The sequence below is a fragment of the Panthera onca genome, chromosome D3 (assembly GCF_046562875.1).
Source record: "Panthera onca isolate mPanOnc1 chromosome D3, mPanOnc1 haplotype 2, whole genome shotgun sequence".
NCBI classification, from domain to species: domain Eukaryota; kingdom Metazoa; phylum Chordata; class Mammalia; order Carnivora; family Felidae; genus Panthera; species Panthera onca.
In genome coordinates this window covers 824,310-840,595 of record NC_138350.1, presented here as the reverse complement: position 1 = coordinate 840,595, position 16,286 = coordinate 824,310, and the positions used below count along the sequence as shown (strand labels likewise).

The following is a 16,286-nucleotide window of genomic DNA, read 5'->3' as shown; positions in this document are numbered from 1 at the left end:
GGGAAGCCGGGGGTGCAGCGGCCAGGTGTCCTCTCCCATCTCTGATGGGGGGGGGGGATGCTCCCATCGCTCCTTCTGTAGCGTCAGCCCCATAAGTGGCCGGGCTCCTGGGTCCCTTCAGCCGACAGAGGGTGCGTCTCCAGGGTGCCCTAACACCCTGGCCAAAGCCTCAGCACCTCCCACCCCTGCATTAAAGTCCCTGTTTGATGGATGGGCTCCTTCCTGGGGCAACCGGGTGGCCTCCACCACAGACCGGTGTTTGAAAAGCGGACAAAGAAAAATTTTTGTGCTTTAAGGCAAAGGAAGTGTGAACTAGAAGTCAGGGTCTCAGGGGACTGCTTTCACTTCAGCGCAGCCCGTGGATGGTGCGAGAGCTCCTTCTGAGTCCAGGGGGGCGGTGGGGGCCGGGGGACTATGCATCACCAGGAGTTAGAACGCACAGGGATCTGCACGGGGTGGGGGGACGCCCACAGCCACGGCCACAGCCGGGGCCACGCTGTGACCGCACAACTGTGCGGGAGCGTCTCCACAGCGCCCCCACAGGGCATGGGCTGTAACAGCAGCGGTGGTCGGCGGGGCCGCCCTCCTTCCTCCCAGCCGGTGACCTGGTGGGGCTCTCTGGGTCCAGTCAGCCCCCCGCCCCCCCGCCCCGGGATCCTCGGGGCAGGCCTCGGTGGGGGGACACAGCTCTCACCAGGCAGTGGGGGCAGAAGTGAATGGAGGTGAGGGAGCTCCGCGGCCCTGCCCCATGGAGAAGGCGGTCTCTCCATCTTGGTTAGGGTAGGCCAAGGGCCTCGCCCCGCCGTGGTCCTGCTGCCTGTGGGCCCAGCTCGGCCCCGCCGACCCTCGTCCTCGTGCCGAGGCAGGAGCTGGGGGCCAGCCAGGACCCGACAGCGCGCTATCAAAACTCGCCGCCTCCCGCAAGGACGGGGTGTGGGGGGTGCTTGTCGAGACACCCTCCGCGTCCCGTGGGCTACAAACCCTCACGCTGGCGGTTTCGATAATGCACGGTATGCAACAGCGAGTTTTCTGGGTTTCAGCTGAGATACTTTCTATTTTGAACCACAGGCAATTAGCTCGCTCTGCCCGCCAAGGGCTGCTACCATTTCACCTTCAGTTGGGAAACTTCTGGATGTGTGCCCAGGTCTTTGGCTAGAGGCTGACTCTTGAGGTCTCGCTCACTGCTGGCTTTTTGCCTCCATTATGGTCTTACAATTTGGGCAAGATCTGAGACAGAGGGGGCTTTTTGGGGAGTTGGGTGGGAGCTGGTAGAGTTCTCCGGGGAGAGTGGGGAGGTTGGGGCCGGCCAGGGCTTCTTCCCACAGTGGCAGGAAGCAGGGGACGGGACCCAAGGAAGGAGCAGAGGAGGACGGGGCTGGGGTGGGGGGTGCCCAGGGGGCAGGTCAGAGCCCCCACCTTCCCCAGAGACTCAGAGCCTGAGAGGTGGAGAACGAGTGTGGTCTCACGGCTCCGAGCCCCCCTGGCACCCCGAGAACAACTTTCTGCTTCAGAAAGACACTGCGGGGAGCGGCTGTGACGCCTTCCCCGGAGGGGCAGCCGGGCTCCCCGCCCCCCGGAAGGCTGACTGCCTGGTCCCAGCTCGGCGGGACCAGCTAAGTCCTGTGTGAAGCAGCCCGGGTGTCCAGGAACCCTGCTCCGGGCTGCTCTACAAGAATGGGGGGGGGGGGGTTTGGAAGTCTCCAACACAGCCACAGTTTCTGCCCCAGGGAAGACCCCTAGGCGCCGGGAGACCGCAGTGCGAGGGCTGTGCGGGCGTCGGTCTGGTAGCTGTCCCCACCGCTGGGCGACTGAGGCCTTCCACCCAGAATGAGGGCGCTAGTGTGGGGTAGTACCGGGGAGCGGCTAGTGTTGGGCGCACCTGCTGCTGGGCATAGCAGGCGGTGGCTCTGCTGGGGGACGGGGACGGGTGGGGCCCTGTGATGTTCACCGCAATCATTAAGCGCCGGCCCGCCCAGAGACGGCATCTCGGAGCCCCTGGGACGGCCCGTGGGGCGCGTGCTCCTGCTCAACTCTGGCCCCGGGCGAGAGGGTCGCGCCGGACCATACAGAGGCAGGTGGGTGCGGCTGTGTGCCAATAAAACTTTATTTATAAAAACAGGCACAGGGCTGTGGGTCGCAGTTCGCTGACCCCCGCCTTGGAGCAACAAGGCTGGGGGGAGGCGCCTGGCCCCGGGCGAGACGCTGGAACAGGGGCCCCGACCCCGGACGACCCAGCCGCTAGAGCTCCGGAGGACAAGACCAGCTCTGTCCTGTTTGACCCGCTCGGCGCTGGATCGGGGCGGCAACCGGCCTCCTGGTCAGCACTGCCTGGGGCGTCGCCGGGACGGCCGCAGCCGCGTCCCCCCGTCCCCATCCTCGGAGAGGGCTCTGCTCTGCTCTTCTGGGCTTTTCCTTAGATGGTCAGAAGACGGGAGGAGGCCACGGTCCTGCCCGGCCGGGACGGGAGCTTGGGCCACCCACGGAGCTCACGGGGGTTATTTCCGCGACGGGGGGGGGGGGGGGAACATACAGGGGGCTTCATGCAGAAGAGGTGGCCGGCCCGGCGGCCTGGACAGGAATACCGTAGAAAAGGCACGTGATTCCGAGGTGGGCTTGGCTTCGGGGTCTGTGCTCCTGCTGGGCCGGCCGGTCCCTGGCACCTGCCTCCGGAGTGCACAGGGGGCCCCCGCGGTCCCAGGGACGCGGCCCAGCAGGCGGCCCGACGCCCTCCCCGGGTCCTCGGGGTCTGCATCCGGGAGGGCACGGGGGGGACTGGCGGTCAGTGTCGCCCGCGCTTGAGCCAGCTCCTGATGGTCCACTTCTGCCCCGAGCATCTCTGTACCACCAGCCGCAGCCCGAAGTTGGCGTCCTTGGACATTTCCACCTCCAGGCACCTGCCTGTGTCTCGACTCACGATAGGGCCGCTCTGCCAGGAGGGGAGACAGGTCAGCATGGACGCCCAGGGGGCCCGTCCCGAGAGCACCTCGGGAGTGGGGCGCTGACCGGCCCCATACAGGTCACTGCATGGCCACCCAAGACTCTGGGGTCTGTTTCACATTCCTCTGTCCCTCCTGGTCTCTCTGTCCCCTCCTGGTCCCTCTGACCCCCCCACCTCTCTGTTCCCTCCCATCCCTCTGTCCCCTCCTGCTCCTCTGTCCCCTCCTGGTCCCTCTGTCTCCCCACCTCCAATCCCTCTGGTCTCCTCTGGTCCCTCTGACCCCCCCCCACCTCTCTGTTCCCCCTCATCCCTCTGTCCCCTCCTGGTCCCTCTGTCCCTTCCTGGTCCTCTGTCCTTAGGCATCTTCACCCTATCAGCTGTGTCACCTGCCTGCCTTGCTCCTGGGGTCCCAAGGAGTGACTAGCACAATGGAGACAGGGCCCCTGAGACAGGGGGCTCCCCCAAGTGCGTCCCCACTGCCTGGCATATCCGATCTGCCCACAGGTCACCCACGCAGGCCCTCTGGTCTCCCAGACATCAAGGACCCCGGCCCAAGCCTGAGGACCTCAGGATTGTACACTGTGTTTTCCTTTCTTTTCCAGACAGCTCCTTCTTGCCATCCCGACCCCAAACCCAGCCTCCTGGGGACCTCTGACCCTTGCTGGCTCCGCCCCCGAAACCGTGACAGCTCACCCCTGCAGCCCCTCTGGTCACTGAAAGTCCCAGTCCCCGAGGCCCAGGGCAGGGCTGCCAAGGGTGTTTATTTGTCACAGGGCTGCCTGGTGGGAGCGGAGGCAGGGAGCGTGTGGGGTTGGGGTGGGGGACGAGACCAGGGATGTCCCCTGGAAGATGCCCGCTGTCAGGTGGGAGAGCCCGGGGCGGGGCGGTGGCGGGGCTGGGAGTGGCTCCCCGGGCCCAGAGCCTGGCTACCAAGTACCAAGGGCAGAGAGTTCTAGAGAAACAGGTCAGACGCACCAGGCCCTTGCCCCCAGGACCTGGCGCTGTGGCCCGAGGGTCTGAGCAGATGTGAGTGGTGAAGACAGGAGAAGCCAGAGCAGGGTGCCCTCGACCGACCAGGGGACAGGTTTGGAGACCGGGAGGCCAGACAGCGGGCTAAGGGAGGAGAGGTGTGGCCACAAGCCCAGGAGAGGCTGGAGAGGCAGGAAGGAGCCCCCAGGGCCCTCGGCACCTGACCTCAGACGCGAGAGCATGCACATCTGGGGCGTTCAGCCGCCAGGGGAGACGGCAGAGATTTAGGACACAAATGGCTTTGAGGGAGAGGGGTCGGGGGCACTCAGCAGGGCTGGAGGGAGGCGGGGTCTCCAGCAAGTCCCAAGAGGGCGAGTCCTGGGCTGATGTGGGTGGAAACCTGGACGCCAGAGAAGGGCGTGCGGTGTTTGGATGGACGCATGTGGGGTGCAGGGGGAGCGGGGGGCACAGAGGGCGGGAGGGGCTGCGGAGAGGGCCACACGGAGGAAGGCAGCCGGACAGAAGTGCCAGCGGGATTCGGCCCAGAGCCGCCCGGGGCTGGGAGGCCCCTCCTGCCCCTCCTGCCCCTTCCCCGGGGGCCAGCTGCCCGCCGCGGCTGTCGTTCTGGGCCAGGCAGCATCCCAGCCGGTGGCTGCTGTCGGGGAGGGGCCTGGGCCGGGGTCCCCAGGGCTGGGGGGGGCGGGAGTCCAGGCTGCTGCTCCAGGCAGGGAGGCCGCCACTGACTCGTCCGCCCCATGTGTTCTCGGGGCTGGAAATTCTAAGCCAGGGCCCAGCAGGGGCTGATTTCGGCAGGGAGTCCAGCCTGGCCCCGCTTGGCCAGGAGCTGCCCTGAGGGCTTCCCGGTGGCGGTCACACCCCGTACCCTCCGGGAGGCCAGAGGAGGCGGGAGCTTGGGCAGCCACAGTGCTGTGCCCAGACCGGCGGGCCCCTCCCTGGCTGTGTGGCCAGAGGTAGGTCACCAGGGGGAGTGGACCCGGGAGCGGCCGATCCAGGACCCCTGTGCCCTCACAGCTCCTCCCCCGCACCCGGGCCCCGGGGGCAGGGGCGGGGGCAGGGGGTGCCCGGTGCCCTGCCGACCTGGGTGAAGTCCCACAGCCGCTGCGCTGGCCGGGCCACGTCCTCACACGTTTTCAGGGCGGGCACACGGCTCCTGCCGTCGTCCACCAGGCACTTGGAGTCGGGCAGGAAGGCGGTGGAGCCCAGGGGGCCCAGCTGCAGCAAGCCCTCAGCGCTGTAGCGCACCAGCTGCGGGAGGACCGCGGGGACGGGCTGGGTGTCAGGGAAGGCGGGGGGACGGGCACCGGGCGAGCCAGACGCCCGCTCCCCTGGCCCCCCCCCCCCCCCCCGTTCCTTCCACCCACGCCCCCCGCAGGACTGCCTCAGGCCCCCTTCCAGAACTGTGCTCGGCCCTCAGCTTCCCGGGGCCCCTCTCTCGGCCCAGAGGAGGGAAGCTCACACGTGCCCTCAGGGCGCACCATCTGCCCAGAACCACCAGGGGGTGAACGTTCACTTCCGCGTGGGGAGCGGCCCCAAGTTCACGTGCGCCTGGGTCCCACTTGTTCGCCAAACACCACGAAAGTAACAACCAAACCCTCAGGCCAGGAGCCAGTTCATAGATGCCTGGCATTCCTCAGCCGTGTGGCCTTGGGCAAGTCACGTCACCTCCCTGCCTCCGCGTCCTCGTCTGTACACAGGAGGTCGTGACAGCACCTGCCTGGCCGGGCTACCGGAAGGATCCAGGGGGCACGACACAAAAGTGCTTCAAAAGCAGCTCACGCTCAGTCAACAAGCAGGTGCTACGGCTGCGTCTCTCTCCCCTCCCTGCCCCGTCTCTTCCCCCTCATGCGTGAGCACGTGCACATACAGGCACACGTGTGGACACGCACAACGCACACACATCTATGCATGCACGTGCACATGCACACAAACACCCACGCACACACACACGAATACGCATGTACACGCATATACACACACGTGTACACACGCACACACGCATGCACGCACCCACACGCGTACACATGTGACGCACCCATGAATGCACACACATGCACACACGTACACGCGCACAACACACTCATGCATGCACATGCACACACGCACACACGTGTACATACGCACACACCCATGCGCACACATGCACGCACCCACCCATGTACACACACGTGACACACCCATGAATACACACACGTGCACACACACCCATGTGCACACGCCCATGTGTACACACATGCACACATACACATGTACACACGCACACACGCACTCGTGCATGCACACGCACATATGCACACACGTACACACACATGTACACACACGCACCCATGCACATGCACGCACCCACACGCATACACATGTGATGCACCCATGAATACACATGTGCACACATGTACACGCACACACTCGTGCATGCACACGCACATATGCACACATGTACACACACCCATGCACACGCACCGCCTGAATGCACTGCGGGCCCCCCCCCCCCCCCCGAAGGCTGTATTTTCCGGCACAATCTTATGGAACACAAGCTGTAATGCTGCCTCCCGCCCCGCACGCTCCGTAGCTGTGACTTTGACCCCTCCTGTTAAGGGTGGGGACCTACAGTCTCCCCCGGATCTTTCTGGGGAGCGAGTGGACACCACGGACGTGCGGTCTGACTCCTGAGGCTGGGTGTAAACGGTCGTGATGCCCCTGTCCTCCTGGGGTGCTTGCCCTGGGAACCAGCAGCCTGGGGAGAGGCCACGTGGGGAGGCTCCGAGGTCCTCCTGAGCTGACGGCCGGGCGAGCGCTGCCCCAGAAGGGGATCCTGCAGCCTCGCCATGGCCTGGCTGGTGCTGTGCGAGCCCAACGGCATGTGTGAGCCCCGCCAGGAGGGTCGTGGGGGCCACGTCGTTTATGGTGTCCCCTCTCATGCCGCAGGACTTGCTGGGGAAAACTTTGGTCCACTGATCCCCTCCGGTGGCTCCGTGTTCAGAGACGCCCAGCGGGACGTGGCCCCTCACATCGGGCGCCAGCCGGAGAACAGGCCAGCGGACCGGATTTCCTCCTGGAGGCCACGCCTGCCTCCCGGTGGGTGACTGTCTTGTCTCAATCCCAGCTGCTGCGGGACGAAGCTGCAGGAGGCGGCCGGGGGCACCCACGCTCTCCGCTCCAGTGCCACAGCCCGCCACGAACCGCCGGGGGCCTCGTGGACACGACAGCTTCTCGCTGCCCAGGCCGGCGCAGGTCACCGCGAGGGTCCCCCGGACGACGTCCGAGAGCGCGGCTGAGACTCAGAGAGTGCCTTCGGGGGGAGCTGAGGGTCATTTGGGGAAAGCACCCTGGGGTCTGGCTGAAATAGCAGCAACATGCACCAAACAGAAGCACTGCCTTCGCCAGCAGCGGGTCCCCTCGGGGCCAGAATCCCCGGGCTCTCCTCCGGGGCCGCCTCGTCCGCATCCCCAGACCTGCCCCTGTGCCGCCTGGTGCCGCCGGCCCGGGCGCTGGGCGTCGGCGTGCACGTTGCTAAGTCCCCCCAGGTGATTCGGGCTGGAGCCCGGGCTGAAGATCACGTGGGAGGAGCTCAGCCGGTAAGGACCAGTGGGGACCGCGACACCTCCCCGGTTCTGCCCACGCCGCGGCAGACGCCTTCCCACGTGATCCACAACAGCCCCGACAGGTCAAGTACCTTTAGGGTCCCGTCTGCTGGATGGGGAAACTGAGGCGAGGGAGGTGACGTGACTCGCCCAGGGCTTGTTTGGCTGCAAAAGCCCTGGTCTCGGTGCACCTGGGGCGGGGGGTTCCCTGAGGGTCTCCGCGCTGCCCGAAGCCTGGACCCAGCCTGCCGCGACCCGCCCCTCCTGCACGCACCTCCCCCCGTCGTGGGGTGCAGCCGCCCCTCGCACCTGAGAGGACATCCCGTGGCAAGGGTAGAGGATCGCGTGGTCGTCGTCTTCCGCTCCCTGGTCCAGGCAGTAGCCACTGGCTTTGCTGTTTCTCACCTACAACCAGAAACCGAAGGAGAAACCCTGCTGTTGGGGGGTCCCAAAGGCCAGCGCGAGGCCGCCCCCCCTCCCCAAGGGGCAGAGAAGTCTGCTCTGCCGGAGAACGCGAGCTCCAGGAACAGACAGGCCAGCCCGCACCGTCCACCCGGGCACCCTTCTCGCCGCGCGCTGAGCGCGAGCCCAGGGCCAGAGGGCGCGCGCTCCTCCCACACGGGGCCCGGGTCCCCCCGGAGCGGCAGACGCCCCGACTGAAGGGAGACCGCCCTCCCCGCCAGCACAGACCAGGGTGACGGGACGGGGACACGGCGTCCTCTCGCCAGCTGTACAGAGCTGCGAGTGCTGGTGCAGGCGAGGGCCCGTGCGGCGGGCGCGCGGACCCACGTGTGTGTTCTGTTTGCACTTACGTGCGTGCTCTGTGCATACGAGCCCAGCTACGTGCGTGTGGATGCGTTGGCCGGCACATCTCCGTGGTCAGGGACCACGCCTGACATTTTGTGTCAGCGAGTATCGTGCGTCTCCGTGAGCGCAGGCGGGCACCTTTGGGCGTGTGCCCCCGAGGGAAGGTGTGTCAGTAGCTCGCTGTGTGCGCACGTGAGCCAGACTGTGTGCAAACGTACCCTTTCAGGTCTCGCGCGCACGTACACGTACGAGTGTGCAGACGCTAATGCACTCAGGGGTCCGCGCTCGTGCACGTGGATGTGTGTCCACACACACGTGTGGATGTGTCTGTGCACACGTGCGTGCGTGCACGTGTCCCCGTGTCTACCCTGTGTGCTTCCGTACGCGTGCGTACCCGCGTGAGTCTGGGCTCTGACACTGCTCCGCGCGCGCGTGCACGAGAACCCGTCTGGGCACCGTGCTGGCTGGTGGCGGGCACGTGGGCGCGCGTCCGGGCGGGGAGCCTGCCCGACCCGCCCGCGTGGGGCCCCCCAGGTGGAGGCGGTACCTCTCCGTACGTGAGGGTGTCGTTGTAGGTCCGCATCTCCGGGTACACGTTCTCTAGGTACCACTGGAAGCTGCGGCATTTCAGCCTCTGGCGAAGCGCCAGCCGCTCAGACACGTCCCCGAAGTCCACCCCTGGGTTCTGCAAGGCGGGAGGCGAGGCGGGGGCTGGCCGCGTCCCCCCCTCCCCCCCCCCCCCCCGCCCGTGACAGACAGGGGAGCGGCCCCACCCCTCAGGGCTTGACCGGCGGCGGCCCCCGGCCCTCCCAGGACCCGTGCTGGCCCGGCTGTTCCCGAAGGGGAGGGCCTGGCCTGTCCCGCCTGCTGGAGACCAGCCCCGGCCGGACAGACGGCCACGGGCCGTGCGCTGGCTCGTCCCCTCGGCCCCCACCCCCGCCCCCTGCGAGACGACCTCTGAGCCCTCGGACCATCCCGCCTGTCACCGAGCCTCTGCCTGGGGTTTGGGCCCGACGGTCTATGCCGCAGGGCGGTCTCTGCGGGGCTTTGGGCCGTGGTGGGGTATCAGTGTGACCTATGGACTACGGTCAGCCGTGCGGAGGCTGGCTCCTGCGTGGACAAGCCCCAGGCTTGGGTTGGTGTCCCTGGTTGTTGACCCGCCATGCATACCGCCACACGGCGTTGCCGGGAGGGGTACGTGCTGTCTACACGAGCCCTGGGACTCTGTGTTCTCTCGCTGCAAGAAACCATAGGCTGAGCAGCACAGCTTTTTGGAGTTCTGGGTCCTTCTGGCCGAACGTCGAAGCTGAGGGTGGCCTTGGGGCCCCCGACACCGTGACAGGCACCGAGCCCTCTGTGAGTGGGTCTGGGAGAGTGCCTTCCCAGGCCAGGGTGCCCGGGGCTCCAATGCCAGCCAAGCCCGGCGGGGAGGTCGCTGCCCAGGGAGAGCCCCTCTCCCTCCTCCACGTGGTGGCCGTGGCCACAGAGGAGCCCCTCACAGCCTTCACACGAGCAGCAGGTGAGTCCGGGCAGGGGGCGGGGAGCGCGGGGCTACAATGAGACGGGGGAGGGCGTCTGCCAGCCTCTGGTCCGGAGCCGTGGACCCCGCACGCACGTGGCCTGCAGGCCCCGTGGTGACAACGCCCAGGTTCCCTTTTGAGGGGTGATGGGGCGGCTTCCTGAATGGGGTCCCTTGGTGAAATATGAGGGTTCATAAGGGACTGTGTGCCCTCCTTCCATCTCTGATAAACGTGCGTGTGTTTCCATGGTGTCGCTCACGTGGCTGGAAACTACCGCTCGAGGAGCCTCCGTGCCCCCCACCCCCGTCCCCACCTGGGACAGCGGCCTTGTGAGCAGGTGGCCCAGCCTGCCCCTCCAGCAGCGTCACCCAGACTCTGGGCACGCCCTGTTGGTTTGGGAGGTTAGCTGGTGGCAGTGAGAAATGCACGTCTCGGAGATCAGTGGTGTTTCTGCAACTTGTGTTACATAGCGGGTATTCTACACGTGGGCAGATAATCACACACACACGTGTACACGTGGGTGCAGGCTCATGACTCGAGATCTGGCGCTTATGGTGTGTTTTTCACAAAGCCGTGTCCGGGACGGGTGTCCCCAGGGCCCCCAGCCTCGCACCCTCCGGTGGCCGGGGAAGCCACACGCGAGTGAAGGCTGGTTCCACAGCCGATGCGCCGGGACCGGCGGCCTAGACATCGCCCCACATGAGGGGCAGCCTCTGCTGGGTACCCGCCCTCATTACCGTCACAGAGGCCGGGGAACCGGGTCTTCTGGGTTTTCAAGAGAAGCCAGAATACAGGCTATTTACGGGACTCGGTTGACCACAAAGTAAAAACAAACAGCAACCCCTAACTAGATGTGGGTCGAAACTGCAAGGACCAAAGAGACAGGAAGCAACCCAGGTATCCGTGGACGGTGTCCGTGGACAGAAGGACGGCTAAACCAACCGTGGTCCATCCATACGTGGAACGTGACCCGGCCACGGAAAGGAAGCACTGATACCCTGACACCCGCCACACGTGGACGGACCTGAGAACATGGTGCTCCGTGCAAAGAGCCAGACACAAGAGGAGAAGTGCCGTGAGCCCCATTTACGGGAAGGAAGCGTCCGGAACAGGTAAATCCCGGGACAGAGCAGACGGCCGGGTGCTGAGGGCTGGGGGGCGGCAGACGGGGATTAGCTGCCTACCGGGTTCCGTGATTTTTTTGGGGGACTAGGCAGGTGGGTGGTCGTGCGGCACTGTGGGTGTGTGCAAGGCCCCAGAACTGCGTGGTTTAAAAGGGCTAAAATGGAGGGGCGCCTGGGTGGCTCAGTCGGTTGAGCGTCTGATGAGACTTCGGCTCAGGTCATGATCTCGCGGTTTCTGAGTTCGAGCCCCGCGTCGGGCTCTGTGCTAATGGCTCGGAGCCTGGCGCCTGCTTCCGATTCTGTGTCTCCCTCTCTCTCTGCCCCTTCCCAGCTCATGCTCTGTCTCTTTCTCTCTCTCAAAAATAAACATTAAAAAAAAAGGAAGAGTAGGGACACCTGGGTGGCTCAGTCGGTTCAGCGTCCGACCTTGGCTCAGGTCATGATCTCACAGTTCGTGGGTCCGAGCCCCGCCTCGGGCTCTGTGCTGACCGCTCGGAGCCTGGAACCTGTTTCGGATTCTGTGTCTCCCTCTCTCCCTCTCTCTGCCCCTCCCCCGCTCACGATCTGTCTCTCTCTCAGAAATAGTCATAAACAAAAGGCCGCAGTGCAGACCCTATACCGCGTGTAACTGGCCACGAGAAAGCACAAGCAAACGGCACGCAGGGTGCAGCGGGGCGGGCGGCGAGCCGGGGCTGCACGTGCTGCCAGAGCCCGCGTCCGGCGAGACCCCGTGCTTGCGCGTCTGCACGTGGGCCCCGGGTCCTTGCCGGCATCACCACGGGGCGCGGCGAGGCTCGCTCGCAGCCGCCGGCCCCCCCCCCCCCCGCCCTGCCGCGCTCCGGCTTACGGTCATGGGGATGTTCCAGGCCATGTACACGTGGGACTTGAAGCTGTCCATCCACACCTCCGCTGCCCGCAGGGCGTTGCGCTTGGCGTAGTAGTCGATGTCATTGTTGTAGGGCTTCTTGCTGCGCTCGATGTGGGCCACGCGGGAGCAGGGGAGCACCTCCATGCTGCCGCCACACTGCCACACCTGTGGGGACACAGCACGGCTGCCCGCGGGCCCGGGACCACGCTCCAGAGCCCGCTCCGGGGAGACGGCCTCCCCTTCCGGGTCTCCCACCACATTCGTCTCTCCTGCCCCCTGCCCCCCTGCCCCCCTGCCCTGTGCTTGCTCCGTGCGGGGGTGGGGGGGGGGGCCTGGCCCGGGGGCTTCAACACCAGCCGCTGCCCCCCCGCCAGAGGAACAAGCCCGCAATCCAGTCTGGAAAGAGCAGGCCGACCATCCAGACACCCTCGATCCGCGGTGCTGGCCTCGCAGACGCTGCCTCAAGCACCCCACACACACCCGGTCTCGGCCAAAGAAAGCGTCTTACAGCTGCTTCCCGGAGCGCAGGACTCCCTGAAGTCCCTAACTGTCCCCAAAGACCCTGACCCGCGGGCGCACCGTCCTCTCCTCGTCTGTCTCAGTGCACAGCCTGACCATCCAGACACCCTCTTGGGGCTGCCGCTCACTCACTACAGAGCCGAGCCCTCGTTTGGGGAAGGTGACGGGGGATCCCTGCCTCCTCCCCTGCCCGACTTTGCCTTCAGAAAGCAAGGGAAGGAAGGGGGACATCTCGCAGCTGAGGGTCCCCCTCCTGACACCCCACACGGCCGCAACAAGTCATGTCCGGGCAGGTGGGACGTCCTGTGTGTGGGGGGAGGCTGGGGGTTCCTCACGGGTTCCCAGCACGCGGCCAACAGTCTCCCCCTGCTGGGCTCCTAGCCCGCGGGGGACCCGCGCTCTGCCCGCTACACAGAGCCCAGCGGACAGCGCCAGCTCCTTCACGCTGACGGTGGGGACCCTGCCCCCAGCGCCTGGTCCTGGGAGGCTGCAGGGCAGCGGGGAGGCTGGGGACGCAGCTGGACGCCTGCTGAGCCAGGAATGTTCCAGAAGGCAAACGGAAGCGCCACAGTGGGAGCCTGGCGGACCTGCAGGGACGGCGCCGTGATTCCCGCCCCCCCCCCCCCCCCCCCCGGGCCTTCTGCAGCCACCATCACTGTGCAGCCTGGAGGGGCCTCCGTGCCTCAGCTGGCCCCTGGTGCTCCCGGGGCTCCCTGCCCCCACCTGTCTCTCCACTGCTCTCCCCACGGCCCCAGGGCCTTTGCACCTGCCCGCAAGCCTGTGCTCAGATGCCTCCTCTTTGTGGTCCCCTCCTCACTCTCTGATGTGACGCTGCAGCCCCTTGGTCCCGTCACCCCTGGTCTGTCTGTCCCTCTGCGGCCTGCGCTCCGGGACCACGGCCCCACTCGCTGCACTCAGAACAAAACGGGCGCGTGGTCAGCACTCAGCGCAGGCTGTTCGATGGATGAATGAATTCACGTTCAGGAATCTGTTAGCAACCGCCAGACCTGCCCAGCAGAACTTTCTGTGGGGACAGGCGTGTTCTAGATCTGGACCGCCGAAAGGTGAGCCACGGCTGCGCCCGGCCACTGAGCCCTTGAAACGTGTGCGGCTGGTGCGGCCACCCTGGATGGCGCGGCCGCAGGACAGGATGGCGGGAAAGGCCCCGCTCGGTCTGGTTCAGTGGCCTCAAGCCTTAGTTACGTGAGGGCGGCTGGACACAGACTGTCGCACGCGGGGCTTTGTGGGAGAGCTCAGGGCCCCTTCAGACCCCCGTCTTTCCTGGGCAACATTCGGCCACGGTCTGTCTCCTCCGCTCAGAAAGGCGAGAGCGTTTCCGGACGGCGGGAGCTGGGGTCATTCTCCCCGTCCTCCGGGCTGGGCCCCACAGGGTGCTCAGGGTTGGGGGGCGAGGGCCGCAGGTGCCTGAGGTTAAGGGGGCATCTGCAACCTTCCCCAAGCCGCTGGACGCGCAGGCACACGCCCGCCTGGCATCCCAACAGCACGTGGGCTCAGGGATTTCGGGGTGGAGGGGGGACATCCCCACTCGCTCTGCAAGCACCCCAACGGCGGAGGAAAGGACAAACGCCCACCGACCGGGCCTCACCCAGGTCGGCGTGCTGGCGCACAGCCCCCATCCCGGAGCCCGGCCGTCAAATCTCTTCTCTGCATTGGAGCCGCGGACGACCCTACCGAGGGCGGAGACCGTCGCCCGAGCCCCCGGGTGCGTGATTCGCACACACCAGAAGGGGGCAGAGCGGCCGAGTGCCGGGTCCCAGCTCGGGACCCAGGACACCCTGCTCGGGCCTCAGCTCCCTGTGCCCTGGCCACCACCACGAGGACGAGCCGGGGCCGGCCCTCCGGAGAGGGCGCGGTCGGCCCACAGCTTCGCGGGCTAAGGAAATGGCTCCTAAGCCGCAGAGTCCGAAGGGAGGCTCCCAGCCGGGAGCTACCTGATGCAGCCGCGAGGGGCGGCTGCACGCGGGGGCAACGCAGCAAACCCTAGTCAACACCTGCTGCCCAGGACAGGCCCCGTTCACGCCCGCTGACCTGGCGTCCCGGTCCACGGCAACTCTCGAGGGCGTCCCGGTGGACGACGAAGCACGCGGTCGCCTTGCTCTTGTCGGAGGCCTGCGCGCCCGTCACACTGGTAGGTGTGCGTCCGAGAGAGGGCTGCACCGAGGGGCCGTCCGCCTCCCCCACAAACACTCCCGGGGACATCGCCTGCAGGCCCCAGCGAATGACACGCTCCCCTGTGCCGAGTGGAGGCAGCGAAGGCCGCCGTGGGGGGTGAAACCCCCCCGGGAGCCTCCCCCACGCCCCCAAACCAGGACAGAGCGACAGGAAGTAGGCAGGTGAGCTCGCCCGGGGTTCTGGGCGTCACCGGATGGACAGCTTCTGTGCGGGGCAGGAGCCAGGTAGGGCCGGCGGGGGCACTTCTACGTGGAGGTGACGGGGCCAAGGCTCCGGTGACATCATGGACCCCACCTTCCCACTCCCCTGTAGCTAGAGGAGGCCGTGCCAGACAGTCCTGGCCAACGAGACGAGAGCAGAGGTCTCGGGTGGGGCTTGTAGGAAAGCTACGGCTTACCCTGATTAGAAAAAAAAGAAACAGACTCAGCTGCAGGGCCTTTGCCCTTCTTTCTGGATACGGACGTGAGGTCTGGAGGAGTGGCAGCCACTCTGTGGCCGGGAGGCAACCATCGTGAGGCTCAGGGTCTATACAGCAGGGCCGGCCGGCCGGCGGAAAGTTAGAGCTGTCAGCTCCGTGCTTCGTGAGAGAGGCGGAGCCCCCCATCTGCTCAAGCCTCTGTTGGTGGGGATCCTGTCGCCGTGTTCCTGACTGAGGAGGCTGGACTAGGTGGTGCCGGGAGGACAGAAAGCCCAACGACCCCGTGTCAGTGCGGCGCAGGGTTAAGTCCGGTGGAAACAGGGGTGGAGGCACCGAGAGGTCAGGAGACGGGCCCGGGGTCACGCGGCCGGCTCGTGGTGCGGCAGGCAGCCTGGGCTGTTGCGGGAACCCCTCAGCCCGGAGGCGCCACGGATCTGAGTCACACCTGCCTGTGCCTCCACCGGTAATTATCTCCGTCAACCCCGCCAACTGCCCCCCACACAGAACAGCAGACGCAAAGGGGGGACCAGGCGTCAGGTCGGCAGGCAGCCGTGCAGAGGGAAGGAGCGCGGGGCGGGGGGACCTCAACCCCCCGCATCCCAGCTCCTCGGACGTCCTGCCGGTGCCAGAGGGCGCGTGGTCACCGTGGAGCGGTCGGACCGTCCCCGCCGTGGCGGCGCACCGTGGGCCCGCGGGGCTGGGACTGAGACCCGCCGCGGCCTGGCCGCCACGTCTGCCGCGGGCCAGCGCTCTCAGAACGTTGGGAAGCCAGGAGCCGCCTGCGCGATTCCCCGGTGCCTCCTCGCCCCCCGAGCACAGTCACCCCCGGGGGCTTCGCCCGCGTCCACGCGGCTGCGGGAGGGGGGCGTGCCCCACAGCAGTTTCCGGAGACGCCCTCTGGACCCTGAGCTCATTCGAGGTGCCAGGAGCGCGGCCCCAGCCCTCAGGGCCCTAGGCTTCTCGGCCAGCCCGCCCGCCTTCACCCGTGCTGAGCTGTCCCCGTGCAGTGAGGCCGTCGGCCCGGCACGAGGAGCACCGCCTCCGGAGAGCGGCTGTCACCCGCCCTGTGCTCTGGGTCAGAGTCTCGGGGGCCTCACGCCCGTCCACTACGCCACGCACGCCCACGTGCACACGTGCACGCTCAGCCCTCAGTCCCTCCCGTCTGTGACAGCCCCCCGATGGAACGGGCCGCGGTTCCACGGGGCCGCCCTCCTGCCCCGTGGCGAGGCCACTCCGGAGGCCACGGGGCCTCCGCTCTCCAGGCGGGGCGGGAGCCCCGTGCCGACGCATCCGGAGGCCCCCCGCAGACCCGTGTGCTCTCAAGGCTTTCT

At 66.7% G+C, this 16,286-nt stretch overlaps 1 protein-coding gene across 3 annotated transcripts in view; it reads right to left on the bottom strand.

Moving 5' to 3' along the window:
- Positions 1 to 873: 873 nt before the first annotated feature.
- Positions 874 to 16,286, bottom strand: part of GALNT9 (polypeptide N-acetylgalactosaminyltransferase 9) — a 107,504-nt gene continuing 92,091 nt past the window's right edge. The window contains exons 7-11 of one of the 3 annotated variants that reach the window (XM_078435979.2): positions 11,805 to 11,990; positions 8,861 to 8,998; positions 7,816 to 7,911; positions 5,006 to 5,173; positions 874 to 2,926 (exon numbers count right to left, since the gene is read on the bottom strand). In XM_078435979.2, coding sequence (XP_078292105.1) covers positions 2,780 to 2,926; positions 5,006 to 5,173; positions 7,816 to 7,911; positions 8,861 to 8,998; positions 11,805 to 11,990 — 735 coding nt within the window. In that variant the 3' untranslated portion in view covers positions 874 to 2,779. The remainder of the gene's footprint in view (positions 2,927 to 5,005; positions 5,174 to 7,815; positions 7,912 to 8,860; positions 8,999 to 11,804; positions 11,991 to 16,286) is intronic. The other 2 variants (XM_078435977.2, XM_078435978.2) reach the window with 2 other exon arrangements.